This window comes from Centropristis striata, chromosome 15 (assembly GCF_030273125.1).
Source record: "Centropristis striata isolate RG_2023a ecotype Rhode Island chromosome 15, C.striata_1.0, whole genome shotgun sequence".
Taxonomy (NCBI): domain Eukaryota; kingdom Metazoa; phylum Chordata; class Actinopteri; order Perciformes; family Serranidae; genus Centropristis; species Centropristis striata.
Window position 1 is genome coordinate 17,091,383 of NC_081531.1, and position 16,662 is coordinate 17,108,044.

Sequence of the window (16,662 nt, forward strand, 5' to 3'; positions counted from 1 at the left end):
CAAAATGTAGTGTTACACCACTGTGTGCTACTGGCGATCAGATGTAAGATTCTCTCTCGTCAGTCCCATAAACCCACCCTCTCTCTACTAATGACCTGTGTGCCTTACCTGAGTTCAAAAGACTTTGATCTCTGCTGCCCAAATCAAGTGAACTTAAGGAGTAAACACTCCAGACTTCAAGTAAACAGCTCCAAGTATGGATTCTGTGGACGAGAGATGCTGTATGAGGAGATGAGCTGTACAGTAGGTTGTTGCACCCATCTCTCAGCTGGATCTGTATCCAGCCTGGGCTCAGCAAGGGGTGAACGGCAGTGATCCATGGACTTCAAACACTCTAGGAGTCATGCCAGGATCTGATCCAACGTAGCGACACATGCATAAGCAAAGGTGTCAGATGTCAGCTACATACTGTATAGTGCAATAAAAAATAAAAACAAAAACCTCATGTAATTAACCTCCTTTCTTGTCTTGACTTCTGTGTTGCTAAATTTGTTTAATTTAAAAAAAAAAACTTTTGTTGTTTATATATCTGAAAAGTCACCATTAATTACATTTTAAATGTTAAATTTTTTTTTAATTTCATATACTCTATAAATCAGACATGTTTGTGTGTGTGTTTTTTAAAACCAATCTTAAAGCGCATAATAAGCCATACTCTTTCAACGATGGATATATGGAGCGACTTCGTCTGAATTATTAAAAAAAAATCCTTGCTGACATACAGACATTAAATGAAACACAAAATAATGGCTGAAAAAAACTCATAAAACTCTTTTTTAGACTTCAACACTGGCAGGTGAAGTAAAAATGACACAATGTCATTTGTGTATTGCATTTTCTTTAGTACTTTACATATGACGGGAAAATACAACGGTTTATTTTCAAGAGAATACAGGAAATTTAACAGTGCTCTGTACATTAACATATAATTGTGAGTGTCGTGGTTACTTGGCACAGCTGACTGAGCCGTGCACATCGTGCACACTTTGCCATGGGGAGGGGGGGCAGAAAGGTACAGTTCAAGATGTTCAATTACATGTCGTAAAAAGACTAAGTTTCTATTAGCAGCTTGAAGAAAATACAAAATGAGCAACATGTGCACCGTCACCAAAGCAGCATTACAAAAAAAAAACTTAAAATGCACAAAGGAAGGGGAAGTAGGATGTAAAAATTCTGTTAAAAATAAAATGTATTTGAGACTTATCATGTAATGGGCAACATATTTACATACTGTGTGAGTAAATCAACAGGGAAGTCCCTATGGGAAGTGCGTAAAGCTGCTATTAGATACTTAATCTGTTATAGTAATGTCATCAGATTGGGCTGACCACATTAACACTAAACAGCCAGGTTTAGTTAATACTCCTACATTCATCCTGAGAAACCATCATTTAAGGTTAAGACTGAAACACTGCCAGCTGGCTAGTGCTTCTCTTAATTTCATGGCAAATCATGTTGATGCTGTGGCTGAAGGACGGGCTTGGACTGTCAGAAATAATGTCTCAGCTTCTCTTTAGATGTTAACACAGATTGAATATTATCAAACAGTAGAATCAGGTCATTATTCATTTCAACCACATGGAACATAGAGGGCATGCAGTAAACCAAATCCTTAAAGTCCCAATCCAGGATCAAATGCGGATCTATATACATGTAGAGTATTAAATGTAGGTATGGTTTACTGATGGAAAATAATCTCATTGCAACTTTCGGTAATCGAAAAATTAAAGCCTGTTTTGCTCCAGTATTTACAATGTTGCTCTAAGCAAACAATTACCATCTTCAGATCACATTTAACACTTGTGTTTAGCCGTCACAACATATGGCCACTTAATGAACAAGGAGCTCAGGAAAGAAATCTTCAAAATAAATATAAAATATGTCTTTAATTCAATGTTTTTGTGCTGTTTTTTTGTATAACAGCGCTGCCTCGAGGAGAGCAATTCTGGATTGGGTCTTTAACAAGGGTGTGTGGGCTGAAAAGCAGTTAGAATGGCAATAAAAAATGTTGCACATTTTGAGTGACAGTTTTGAGTGACATGTAGAGCTTAGGCTCATTATCACCACAGAGGGAGTCAGTTAACATAAAAGAAAAAAAAAATCCAAGCCCTTAGATGCAGTACGGAATTAAAGGAAAGTGACACGGAAACACATTTTCATCACATGGTTGCTTCATTAGTCCTGAAAATAACTTGTTTTATGTGAGATCAGAGCTGAATAACATCAACCTTCAAAAGTCATCTCCAATCATCCACTCTACCACTAAAAAGCATACGCTACGCTAACAGGGAAACTGCAATTAAAAATACTATTAGCTCTGCTGTCATCATGCTCTTAGTTATTTTGTGGCTGCCTCGCAATATTTTGGTTGAAATCTCACTTGAGATATTTCATGCTCTTTGTAAACTTGTCAGATCTTTTCCTTTTCTGCTGTAGCGTAGTTTTAAAACACACGTCAGTAAACCTTTAAACGCTCAACACAGCAATTAACACTTGGTGCACAACAAAACCTGCAGATGACACCCACTGGCTGTGCTGTTTTAATCACTTTGATTTGTCAATGAAGCCAATCAGCATCCTGAGATACTTTTACCCGCCCACGGCATCCACACAGCTTATCCGCCAGGAGCAACACAACTGTTTTCTTTGCTACTGTTCTCTCGCCACATCCATTTAGTTCAAACAAAGCAAATTTGTGACATCCAGATGTGAGTTCACAGGAATAGATGAAACAAAACAGGGACTACATACACAGTAGAGTGTGTTTTTAAAAAACAGCATGACAACATGAGATGGCCATGATTTAAATGATGGAGCAAAATCAATAATTTATTATCTCATAATTCATCAATCTTTTTCTCGGGTGAATGGCGTTTCCTGGACAGATCCTAGAGGATCTTGTGTTCAGTGTTTCCAACTAGTACATTAAAATATTTTTATTTTCCTAAAGGCTAGAGGGCAGCCGAACTTGAGGAGGACAAATAAATCATCAAAAGATTAGATCTGTTACAATTCTGATGCATAGCAAATCCCCATGTTCAACAGTCAAAATGTGATACCACTTTGTTAAAAAGCTACAGTTCTGCCATGACGTCATCGAGGGGAACCTTCTACTCACCACAAGACTATAAAATTTTTCAAGACTTCAACTGGCCTCACACTCATCTAGCTCTGAGTAAGTAATTTGTTGAATGTTCGTGTGGGAGGCGACTCTCGCTCCATACGGTATATATACATATACTAGAGAGGAATGTCTGCATGTATGTAGGCCTGACATGGCATGCGTGTAATGCATGATAACATATTTACTTTAGTAATGTGTATGAATGATTATATAATTACAATACAAACATTTACAAATTTGGAAAAAGTAGCTGATTGTGCCTCAAGATCCCCCTTCCATGCAAAGAACATTAGAGATCCTCACATTACACAATCTCTTTTCTTATTTAACCTTATGCTCGAGATCAGTAGTACTTTACATCCTACTACACTGTCTCTAGCCGTAGTGTGAAAACAGGGTGTCCGCGCTGATATAAGAAGTGAACTGTGACCATTTTTGTAAGGCATTAGATTTGTTCAGGACCAGGAGGACTAGTTTTAGGGCACTGCTTTTGACTACCTATGAAATGTAGAAAAATGTAAGGAATGAATATGAGTACAAATCATGAGTGTGCTGCACCAAGAACAACAATGAAGAAAGTTTCGCCATTAAAAGAATATTTTTCCTACTTTGGCAAAAACAAAATGAATTCCTTAACATAGCTTTCATGAGAGTCTTTGACAGTTTTTTGTTCATCAAAGGCATCTTTGTTTGGAGTAGGTACAGTACTGCAGAGTCCCACTGAGCCAGCAAAAACACAGCCAATACCAAACGTCTTCTACATTCCTGTCCACATCAGGCTTTCGCTAGAATCAAATCCTGAAAATAAGAAAGCTGGAGCAGCTCTCACTTCTGGCCATGGCTCAGCTTCCCAGTGAAACATGTTTCCTAGAGCCAAGATTTACAGATTCCTCTAGTGATTGAGATCCTCTGGTCAAGTCTTTGGCTTCCTTGCGTTCTCTTCTGTGTGAGCGTGTATGAGATTACAGCACTGTGCAAACTAAATGGAACACACCCTAACCAAAACAACAGTTGGCCTTTTAGTCTGTGAAAAATGATCTTTCACTTAGGTGAAAAAGAGAAAAATAGAAAGGAACGTTTCTTTAGAAAGCTGAGAGCTGTGCTTCACACCGCACCTCTTATCTCAGGCTATTTCTTTTATTCTGCGCATGTAATCATGCAGTTCCTCTGGGTCTTGAAAGCCCATATCCTGGCAGACCCACTGAATGTCCTCTTCATCAGCTATGGGGATGGAGTTGTAGGGCAGCTCCTCTGTGGGAAGGGTGGTAAAGGTGGTAAACTTGACTCTCTTGCGCTTGGAAGTCGGTGAACTGGCCTCCTCGCCATTCTCCTTCGTAGAGCCCCCAGAGCTGCCGTCACCCCGCCCATGTACCTGGCTTTGAACGCTAGTCTGGGAACTGCCACTGCTGTGGTGGTCCCCATGGCAGCAAGTCTGTACGCCCTCCAAAGGGTTACTTGGACTTTCTACCTGCTGCGGTGACAAATCACACTGGGCCCTCAGTGGCTGGCCGTTTCCCAGGAACACCCAGTGGTGGGAGTGGTCCATGTTGGCTTGACCCTCCGGCGGGATCCGCTTATGGCGGTATTTAAGCACGAAGACGATGCAGTTGATGAGAAAAACTAAGATAGCCAGACAGAAGACTCCCAGAAGCGCATACATGCCAATCTCAAGGTCAGTCATGTTACGAGGAGAATGCACAAAGTCATCTTCCTCCTCTTCATCACTCTCAGTCGGTCGCTCCTGGTTGCTAATGGTAGGGAAATTGGTGTAATCAATGGGAACACTGGCAGGCTGCTCATTAGATGTCTCATAAATTCTTCCGCTGATGTTCGGATCAATAATTGGACGCCTGGTGACGGGCGTCAGCTCTATCTCGCCTTCGGTTGTTGCCTCTTCCTCAGAATCTTCCTCTGGGCCGAAGCGGACCTTGACATAAACTGCAGCAGATGCGATGACGCTTTTGCGTTTGGTCTTCTGGCAGGCTTCGCAGATGGTCATCTCTAACCGCACCATCTCACCAGATCCTTCCCCTTCTGCCACCACCACAGGCCAGCGTTGCTGAGGCTCCTGAGATACCGACACAACTCTGTCATCCAGTGTGGTGGCATTGAGGTTGTAGTCTTTAGGATCAAAGTAAGTCAGACTGGCGGCTGTGTTGTCGCTGAAAAGCATCCACATCGACAAACTGGCCTCCTGTCAGACAAAAGAGAGAGAAAAAACAGTTCAGATTGGTTATTTCTGAAAGAACTTTCGTTTACTTCAAAAGAAAAAGATAACAAAATGAAAAAATAAAGTGTTGCAGGTATTGTGAATGTTTGTTGTAATCTTGTTGTAAAATTGTTTTGTTGGTCACTGATTATTAGGCTGAAAACAGAATAATGTAAGATATCACTGATGTAGGAGGCTTTGTGATTGCCACAACAGAAAAGTCATTATTTCAGGTCTCAATTTATTGAAAAGTAACGATGAATATCTTTAAATAGGATGATGAAAAATTATCTTTGACCTTTCTAAACAACTTTCAGTGGGTTGATTACTTTATTCATAGATTTAAATGATGAACGTCTATGATTTTGTAGAGCCTAAATTGCTTCTCTAGATTTGAAAATAACAGAAAATCCAATTAATGTGTGCGCTAAATTTTGTGTGCCAAATTTATGCATGCTCACAGTCAGGACATACAAGTTCAACATGTCTTCAAACTTAATTGTAGAGCTTCAGAGGTATAACGGTAATGATACAGCTCTGGTGTACTCTAAACAGGCTTATAACAGTGTTTAACTTACAAATGTTGAGTGAAATGAGTGAAGGAAAGGTATCGGAGGTGGAAACATTTCAATTCCTCCCACAAACAGAAAGTAAACAACATGCTGTGCTAATATCAAAGCCATACAAAAGAGTCAAAAAGCTTTGTCTCCACCTTGTGTTTATATCTCTCCAAAGAATATTTCAGCGGTTCAGATCCCATTCTTTCATGGCATTGACCGTGATTTGAATATCTGTTCCCAACTGAGCCTTTGAAGTTCTGGACTTGCTCCAATCCCTAAATCTCCAGAGCGTTTGTGAACATCCGCAGTACCCTGTGCTCAGTACAAGCCTTGACACGCACACAGACGGCCTGCCTCTGATGTGCACACCAGCAAACCACTTTCAAGCACAGAGGAGGAAGGGGTGGCAGGAGTGACTGCGTTGTCCTGAAGGCTACAACACAGCTCCGCTCTGCAGCACGGACAGATAAGGCGCACACAGGAGCAGCATGTGCTTCGAATGATGAACTCTCGTCCAATCTCTTTGTGTTTGTTGCGTGTGATCTTCGTATTTTGTATTTTCTATCACTTTTCACTGTCTATACCCCCCTATGGAGAAACCAGATAAAAGAATTCCCGCATGGTGGTTACCTGACAACATTCATCTGCCGCAGTATAAACCGCAACACTGGTGTCCGTGTAATCAAGGCTGCATTTTACAGTCCCCTTTGTTCACAGCTTGCTTGAACATCAGCATCCAACCATTAGGAGAGCTGACAGAAAAGGGAATTTTTCTTTCTAAAACAGAGTCTGACAGTCATGTTGCACAGGGCGGATACACACCCAGCCTTTTTCAGGAAAAAGAATCCCTCCGGTCCAGTTTGGGAGAAGACTACGATGTTGTGACGATATCCCACCGAGAGCCAAAACTCTATCATCTCAGCATGGCGGCATGGAGACAGCCTTTGATATGGATGATTTCAATAATACATTGAATATGGCATAACTGTTTTTATGAGCTGACTCCACTACGAAAGAGCTGATATAGGGCAAAAAAGGCAACGTGTGGGTGTTTTGACACTGACAGAACAATTGGCACATGTTTTTTTATGCTGATACAATGCAGAAAAGTTATGCATGTAGAGGAGATGATTTTATTTAGTCTGAGGCAAAGAATTCCAATAAAAAAAAGCTTTTTCATCTGAAAAAAAGACGACCGGGGCATCAAAGACCCGATGAGACCCAGAGGGATTTCTGCACTGTGCAGATATTATTTTATGCATCTGGCTTACCAAACAATCAGCACACAATTTCCACAATTAATGTAATCTATGCATTTCCAAAAAGTACTGTGTATTAGGATGAAGTCTCCATTCTTTGATTTCCCTATTTTCTCTGATTTGTGCTTTATGGCATCCAGGAATATACATGTGGATGTAAAATGAACATAAACAGCTTGGATTATAAAATATGCAAAAGCAGGAAAACACTCCCCTGGTCTGGAAATACTACTCTACATCAATATGAGACATAATATTACCATCCAGATTCATAAATACCTTATTAGAAGCTGATTTAAAAAGTAACAGTGAGTAAGTCATAGCAACAGCAAATGGTCCATGTTGAGCCATCAAGTACTGAAGCCTTTCACTTCTAAAGACTTGAACTCTGTCAAGTGGAAAAGAGAATAATGCAAAGAGACCTTGATTGTCCAACTCTTCCCATCCATAGTTTATGTGTTTCATTCATTTCTAGAGTAATAGAGGACATTTAGAAAGTTTTCCTGTGAAACAGAATCAAATGGCTTGAAATAGCTCCAGTACTCCTCTGAGAGCTTTGCCGGCAGAGGAATTGGCTGCCTTTTATGGCCCGGCCTTGGAGAGCACTTAGGACAATACATTACAATAATTAAATTTCAAGGTGGCCAAGAAGCGGAAAGCAAGAAAAATTGGAATTTAATGCTCGCTTCTCTCTCGCTGATGCTTGATGTCGTTGTCGTTGCATTTTTAGCAACTTGCAGGCCAATGAAAGGGCAAAGCAGGACTCAGACACACACACACACACACACACACACACACACACACACACACACACACACACACACACACACACACACACACACACACACACACACACACACACACACACACACACACACACTCCTCCCTAGGTGAAGCAGGGTTGCCAATTAATTCCTTGCAGAGAATTGCAGAGATCCTTACTCCTGTGTGAAGAGACAGTGGCAAAGAAAAAGCACACTTTCTGCTTTTTTCCCCCTGTCTCACCCAGACGTCGTCTCGCTTCTCACTTGAGCAATAAAATCAATTTTGGGAAATGCATTTGGACGTATCAGAAGTATTTTTGCCAGGCTAGGCTAATATGAAGGTTGTAATAAAACAGCACCAAGGATACTTATTAGTTCACTGCTGCTGCCTTTATCTGGCGTCCTTGCTAACAATGCTGGCTGGAGCTTAAAAGATTTAGCTCAGAAATAATTTTATTACTTAGAAGTGAAACTAGTGCCTGCTTGTTGATATAGAGCCAATGAGGGGATTTGCAAATAAAGTTCATCTTACCTCTCTGGAGACAGAAATGAAGGAACGCACTGGGTACTAAGAGTAAGCAAGGCATAAGGAAACACAATACTAGATGAAAATGCTACTGTATTTGATAACTGGTTCATTGCCATATTTAAAGTGAAAACAGACAACATTTCGATCTTGACACAAAACAATATAGATACATTTTGTAACACATTGTGATTCGACAGAGGTTTAATATACTTGCAATTTCTTATTTATCCAGCTGACATTCAAAAAGTTTGAAGAATAGATCCAGAACACTATGTATACTGCCAGAACAACAGTAGTAAACATGGGCAGTGACACACTGGCTAACTGTTAAACTGGTCCCCAATTAGGATGAATTTTAAGTGAAATGGGGGAGAAGCGTCTTTCTAAATTTGTGCTTTGGAAGTAGCACAACGATTGTTATTTACCCCAGACAGACTGCTGGTAACTTTACCATTAGAGCACGAGCAGCCTTCATAAATATTTAGCAAGGCTTGTGTTTCCACCTGCATATATTTTTATGATACTGTTGTGTGTTTTGTAGACTGAAATGCACTGTAAATATTTCAGGCAGTTTTAGATATGGTAGAGTGTGACATTTCTTTTTAGTGTGGGAATTTGCAGAAGAATGGCACGCATGAAAGCTTTTGTTGTTTAGGAGGACATTGCAATGACACACAGACACAGACAGGCACACACGCACACACACACACAGGGAGCACTTGACAAAAAATTCACTCAGACATGTGGTTGTGTACAAATTTAGCTGGACTTGCATCAGTTCATCTCTACAGCAGTAATATGAGATGTGATAAGTGTGATAAGTTACCTGCTTGGGAGCAGTAAGCGTCTGGATGCCGGTTGCCTTGGCCACCATGGTGTGGCTGTTGCCGGGGCTGGGCTGCAGTGATAGGGTCAGGCCTGAGATAGCGTGGACACGCATCTCCATGATGGAAACCTTGTCGTCTGTGACTGAGAACGCAGACTCTCCTAATACTGCATCCACTGCCAGCGGAGACTCCACCTGCAGAGAAAAGATGCTCTTTTATTGTTTCTCCACATGACGGAGGGACATCGTTTAAGTCCAGAATAGACAACAGCTTTATTGTTTTTCTGAAGCTCATAAAGCCCATGACAAGCCAATTTTGGATTAAAGTGCTTTGTGCTGTTGTTTGTTCCAGTACGTCTTGGATCCCTGCGTCAATGCCTCTCTGTCTATCATAGTGAGAAAACAAACAAAAAACCCCACTCGAGATGGAATCCATCAGCAACCAGACAACAGGGTACAAAAGCAGCCACCACACGCTTTCAAAGTGACGGTTAGAAGAAACACTTGTGCCCATCTAAGTGTCACCACATGAAATACCAAAACGATTTAAAGCCGGTCTCGTCTCTTCGGGTAATCCCAGTCTTTTGACAGGCCTCTGCACCCGGTACTTTGAGCACTTTTAAAAGATCATCATTTCACTTTGCAATTGCAACCAAAGGTCATGAGGGACTTGAACAAAGTAAAGAGCCATTCAGTGAAGCAGTGGCCTTGTTCTAAGAGTCAGAGGGGGAAATCTTTTCCACCTTCAGCTCAAGCATTTTCCAACTCTTGCAGGTGTCATATGAAGCATGCAATGCTAGGGCAGTGAAGGGTTTGGTGCTCTGACAAGCTCCTCCAATCACCGTCAGCTGAAACCTTAAAACAGCGAGTCGACTACGTCAACTACACACAAGTTCTGCTGCCAAACGACATTACTTAGGAACCTTGAAGTTCCCCTCCACACATGTTTTAAATGTAAAACTACTCTGCTATGATTCATATTTTGTTTAACATAGATTTCAGGTAGAAAAAGATTACTCTAAACTTTGTTTTTACGGCTTTTGATTGACGTAAATAATCTAGCTTGCCCAGTATACATATCTTTGAACATCAGATTGTAGAGAAGTGCAAAAACATCTCCCTCTTCAGTAGACAAATCTGAAACCCCCTCTCTAGTGCCACATTTTGCACAAGTACAAGTCAGGATATAGACAGTTTAGACATTCTAGGGGACATAACCAGAAAAAAAAAACATTTCCGAATGGAGGGGTACTATATATTTCATGTGACATGATGTTCATGTTTTGACGATCTGAATTCAAACAGGCAGGAAGGATATAAATAAAATTGTAAATAAAATGACATGGCTCTTTACTCGAAGCCTTTCATGTCTTTATACAGTATATGGAGCCCCGCTGTGACAGAAACCCAGCAGCTATGACTGCTTCTCACATTGCATGACTTCTACATTAGATGTCATCCAGTGTTTTTTTCTTCTTCGTTTGGCTCAGGTCTAAGTGTCACATAATTTAGTGCAAATTTTTTTTTGTGTTATTTGCTGCAATGTAATTTGTTATGTAAAGCCAAAGTATCTGCTGGAACAGATGCATCTGCAGGTGCCTGGTTTTATTAATTTGGTTTCAATACCTAATGACTTTTAATTCCTACACACACACAAACAATCCACACACACAGTGCAGCGGCCTGCCAATCTCTAATATTACAGCCCCTGTGGCTGGAACTCATGCTCTATGCTGTTTACATGACAGGGAGATAAACTACTTTTGGTAACAGAAGAAATTAAATTAAATTGACCTGCAACAGACCTCTGTGGAGCATATAATGTGTGGTTATTGTTGTGTATTTTTGTGCAGCTCTGAGGTATTTCTGTAAGCTCTTGTTGTTAAGCAGATATTTTACTAAATTTGACAAAATAATATAATTTTCTTTTTTCCCCCCAGAGCCTTCAATAGCATCTCACCATCCTTATCGGCAATAGAGTTCGCTCCTCCGAACTTTTTTGCCAAACACTAAAATATTAAATATTAAATAATAAAATATTCTAAACTCAAGGCTCACTTACTAGCTTTTTCTGGAGCTTTTGACCACATCTTGTCCTGGGAGCTCTATAAAAACTGTCCTCACCTTCAGTGACACCTTAATTTGTGTTATGTCATTTGTTACAACATGATGGCTCATACTAATTAGATTGCTTGATGACTGTTGTCAACCTTTGTGTTGCACAGCTACAAGAATGGTATAATGCTCCTTGCTAATGTCCTCTTAGCCTTCAGAGGTTAATGGTTGGAAACAATTAAGTAGTGCATGTCGGCTGTGTGAAAGCCTCTCTGCAGCCACGTGTGAATGTGTTTCCCCTGCAGCACCTCCACTTCCCTGCCCTTGATATTTTACTTTAAATATCTCTGCAGCACACACTGTGTGCGTGTGTATCGCCGTGTCTACGTGCTGCATTAAAATCAGAGCTAAGTGTTATGAAGTTACAAAAGTATTGATGAAAATTTTATAAAGGATTAGAAAGTAATCCTCCGTACTGGTAAACGCTTAAGGGCTAAAAATAGGGGAACAAACTTTTGCGCAGCAACAAAATTCTGCAGTCAGGTTCCACTTTTATATGCATATTGTTTGGATGTGATGGATTAATGTGCCAGAAAGGAGAGTTATGGTTCACTGGGCGCCACACAAACATGTCCACATGCAACCACACACACTTCCTGTACAAGTTTGCAAGCAAAAGCCTAAGGCATGATAGTAAATGGATGCATAAATAAACTTTTTAAGTTTTCATGAGGACAACTCCATGTTGCATGATGATGGATCACTCTTAAAGTACAGCGGGAGACTTTTCTGCTACGACTTTTGCATTTGCTCGATTGTGGAACTTCTTGTTTCTAGGGATAGATTCAGCTTAAGAGGAGAGATAATCGAGGTGAAGCCTTTTTTTATGAACAGTGACAAAGAGGTGGAAGATGGGTCCTGAACAATAATAGGTCAGTTTCAGTTTAAGAACATGTCGAAACATAAATCCTACTGAGGTCTGACCGAGTGCAACTCCACCAGTGAAAACAGTTTGCTTACAATTGATTTTCTGCTACGTTATTATCCATTCCTATGTGGCCCATATTTTCACAGGCCAATTAAAGTGACTAAAAAGAAAAACTAATAGGATTAAAATCAATATTGGGGACTATGTACAAATGTCAAAACATGATTCAAAAATACACCATATTGTCCACATTGATTGTCTAAAATAAAACAATGTAATCACAGAAACTAATCTTGTTTAGGGTCATGATCCTTGATGGAAATGTATACTGTGTAGGCATTTATTCCTGAGCTGTCATGTATCCAATTTCAAGAATATTTAAGAAAAATCTCTTTGTTGCCATAGACTGGGTGCTGCAGTCAAAAGTTTGATATCAGTGTTTGAACCTCCCCCAGTCTCTGCTATTTTTGTTGCTATGCGTTGGCACACAGACCCTCAAACATCACATAAATCTGTTTCATGCATGCTATAGTTGTCTAAAGTTTCTTTAACCCAAAACTACTACTTTCATTTTTTGAATAAAACAGACAACAATTGAGAAACATTCTAGAAACATATATAAATAATTAAAAACACATACTCTATTTTAAAATGAGCAGTGAAGCACATATTTTGGGACAAAAGCGTTACCCAGTGATATTTATAGATATAATGGCTTGTAGCAGTTGCCACCCACAGTAACCAAAATACAAAAAGAGGCTTGAATGTGGAGGAAAAACAGAGAAATATCATGAAGCATTCCTCCAGATTCTGTGTAAGTTATAGAATGCACATTCAAACTGAAACCACCAAGAATTCTTGTTTTATTAATGAACATATTTGCAAAACTATGTACAACTGTATTATATTTTTAACTCTGCACACACTGGACAAGAATAGAAGTTTTCTGTTAGGTGCAGCTAGTCCGTAATACGGAAAGGGATCGTGAAGCGGTTCCAGTACAGTACTGGTTTCAAATTGTCAGAAATATGTGAAGCCAACTCGTAAATCAAACCATACCTCATATGCCATTTGTTTCTACTCTCGGTGGCAGGATAAAACACATCTTCCTACCTAAACCTAATGGTTGCCCTTCCTCCCTGTGAAACGGCCACAGTTTTGTAGGATTCAAAACTACTTCCCTAAGATTAGGGCAAAAAAGTACATGGTAAACCAACATCACTTCCGCCTCAGCATCCTTCATAATTACTACGGCCACTAGAGGGTGCCATTGAACACACTTAAATAGGGGTCAATAGAGAGCAAATTAAATGATTTATTTTTGAGGTCCAACCCGGAAGTTAGCAAAGCCATGGGGTCTATTGAGAATTAGCCTATGGATTGTTGCATTGGATGTTAGATCCTTGCAGAAAATAAGCATGTTTCTGATGCTTATGTGTTTTGTTCAGTAGGATCATCTTCAAAAATGAATACCACTCTTATGATGTTAGAAGCGTTAATGCAACCGATGGAAGTAAAAAGCTAACGTTATGCTTTAGTGAGCTACTCCATGGTTGCATGACTTGAACATCGCTACCGTTAGCTTCAGACGGTCTCTGACAAGCTAACCAGCTTATTTGAGAAGCAAGTGAAAATGTAGCCTAACAAATTGTTTATTAACTTAATCTACAATCTACAAGAGTTTGCAAGAGCACTGAAAAACATGACTAGAGGCTGTAAGGCAGACTAGTGAGAGAGATACCGTCCGTAGAGGTATTTACCAACGTATTTTATGTTGTACAACAAAATGCAAAATCTCTTTAGCTTGAGTTGACCACAGAACTTATTTCAGGCATCTAACCAGCAACACATTCAAAATCCCTAGGTGAGTTTGAAAAGTTAGAACCCAGGGCGCTAAAATGCTAACTTACTTCCTGGTTTCAGAACTAATTCCTGTGGCACCATAAGGTGCTGTTCAAATGGCACATGAGATCATATTTTAGAGGACAGTCTTTCCAAGCCTATGCCTCAGAACTTATCAATTGTTTTACTTCAATATATGCATGTTTTTCTTCATTTCACAAAGAAAGTTGATGAAGCTGAAACATCTTTCTATGCAATATGGGCTTAAATGTTCGGAATGCTACTTGACACTTTACATAGGAGAGCCATTGCTGTCCAACAGAGCAGCACTTCCATTGCCCAGGGCAAATATCCTCTTATAATAACTTTATCACCAAGGCAGGCTTTTCTTTGACAAAGAAAACCTAAATGAAAATGAATGCTGAACAAATATCCTCTCATTTCATCTACAACGTGTCAGACTCAGAGATAATAAAGCCATTTCGTTGGTGTAGGCCTCCTTTCTTTCAGACCGATAAGCAAAATCAATAACAGCATTGGTATCAGTAACATTTTATCATTTCCCATCACGAGTCTGGAGTCTTCTCAAAATTCTAACTTTTGTTGAGGGCGAGTTAAGCCAACGTGAGGAGAGAGTTACAGAATTCAGTTACAAATACTTTTTTTTTCCTGATGATTATACTGAAAATTTGGCTTTTTATTTAGCTTTAAACTTTTAATAATGGGCACAAATATGAGTTGCAATCACTTCAGTCCGGCGCACAGAAAGATTGGTCAGTGACAGAGTCTACAATATCTTTTTAACAAGTACTGGTCACAGATGATCATTTATTCTATTGGCACTGATGCAGTCTTCTGTTTAAAAAAAAATACTGTGGGGAGAGAACTGCTGGCGCTTGCAGAAAGAAATTAAGCTTCAAACCAGCTTTTGTCACATTAAAAATAAAAACCCAGGAGGAAAGATTTTCTCCAGGACTGTTATCAATTTGTGATGTTTGTGATGTATTCCAGGATGCATTTGCTGATGAAGTGCTGCAATTTGTTTTTTCGTTTTCCCTCAAATTGCCTCATTTTCTTTTACCACAGTTACTGATTTCCTAATTTTCCCCTCAATGTCTGTAGAAAGCCCCCACAGAACATGTTGCAGCCAGTGTGTGTAGGTGGAGATGGTATTCTTGACTGTGAGAACACCAGCAGTCACTGGACAAAAAGCAGGCGATCAGAAGTCTGTCCCAAGTCACAGTTTGGACATTCTTGATTCCTGTCCTCGCCTACTCTTCTCGTAAGGAAGAGACAAGGACAGATGAGCCGAGACAACGGGCATTTAACAAATCATACATCCTGTCCTTGGAGCTGTCATTTTAAAGCTACATCAATTGAATATGACATGGGTCCGTTGTAACGCCTCTTTTATACCGTTTGCTCTTAAAAATTTAACTTCACAAATCCACATTCTTATGCAAAAAGCAAAACTTTTGTCCATATAAAGCAATAACTTTCCTATAAAAGTGTCCAACAAAAACAGTGTAAACCCGTAACCACTGTCTTTTTACAACAAATGTATCCAACTCTTTTATTACAACTTTTCCCTGGCGTGTTTATAATTGTAGATTAAAGTTGTATACGTTCTTAAAATCAGATTAATAACTGTCCCAATACATTAAAATGTACAGTAGAAACATTATATTATTATTTGTTTTATTGAGTTATATTTCCAATTTACCACATGCATCACACACTGCAAACTTTAGGAGATGATAGTGCAGAGAGATGATCCCTCACCAGCTTCCTTCTCATCTTTTAATTACCTGAAAAACTCACTGATGCGTTTTTATAAATATTTTACATTTTCCTGCTTTACTGTGCTTTCCGTTCAACAAAATGATTTCATTAACAATTTGAATCTTGTGACAGGGTTTATTTAAAATCCTAATTGGGACAGGGACAAAGCTGGTGAGAGAATAATATATTCTTGAACTCAGTTTGTCCCTTTTACTCTGCCTCTGATGGTGCGAGATAATTAACATATGAAAAGCCGGCACCTCCCGGCTGAAAGTAAACAGAGCTATTTTGACAAAAAAATGTAACAATGTGGGATGAATATTGATTCGCAGCTACACCCAGTGATGAATGATGAATGTGTTCCATGTCTGCATTTGTGTCTGCCAGCAAGGAGAGGTCAGCTGTAGCTGTGTAGCTCCTTCCAGCCCAGCTCCCAGCTGAGTTTGTCATCGCTGCTTCAGGCAGGGGAGGTGAAGTGAAGCAAGAAGTAGTTACACTTTACATGTTCTTCAACTAGGAGCTCCTCTATCAGTCACTGTTGAGTGCCCGGCTGTGTGTAGCTGTGTGTGGTGTCGTGTAGGTGGCCTTCACAGGAAGCTGCGGTGCTACTTCACTGATGCTTAAGGCAAACAGAAGATCAATGATGAGTCCGAGCAGCACACTGACACTGACCAGCAGAGCTCCTTCACTAAACATGGCTAAGCGATCGCTCATGCTACTGCATATTACTTGCATCACACTACATTATCGTCTCCCTACTGCACTCTACACCTCTCTTCCCAAA

At 39.9% G+C, this 16,662-nt stretch overlaps 1 protein-coding gene across 3 annotated transcripts in view; it reads right to left on the reverse strand.

Moving 5' to 3' along the window:
- Positions 1-855: 855 nt before the first annotated feature.
- Positions 856-16,662, reverse strand: part of tmem132e (transmembrane protein 132E) — a 358,154-nt gene continuing 342,347 nt past the window's right edge. For all 3 annotated transcript variants that reach the window (XM_059351344.1, XM_059351345.1, XM_059351342.1), the window contains exons 8-9: positions 9,272-9,466; positions 856-5,318 (exon numbers count right to left, since the gene is read on the reverse strand). In XM_059351344.1, the coding sequence (XP_059207327.1) occupies positions 4,248-5,318; positions 9,272-9,466 (1,266 nt within the window). In that variant the 3' untranslated portion in view covers positions 856-4,247. The remainder of the gene's footprint in view (positions 5,319-9,271; positions 9,467-16,662) is intronic.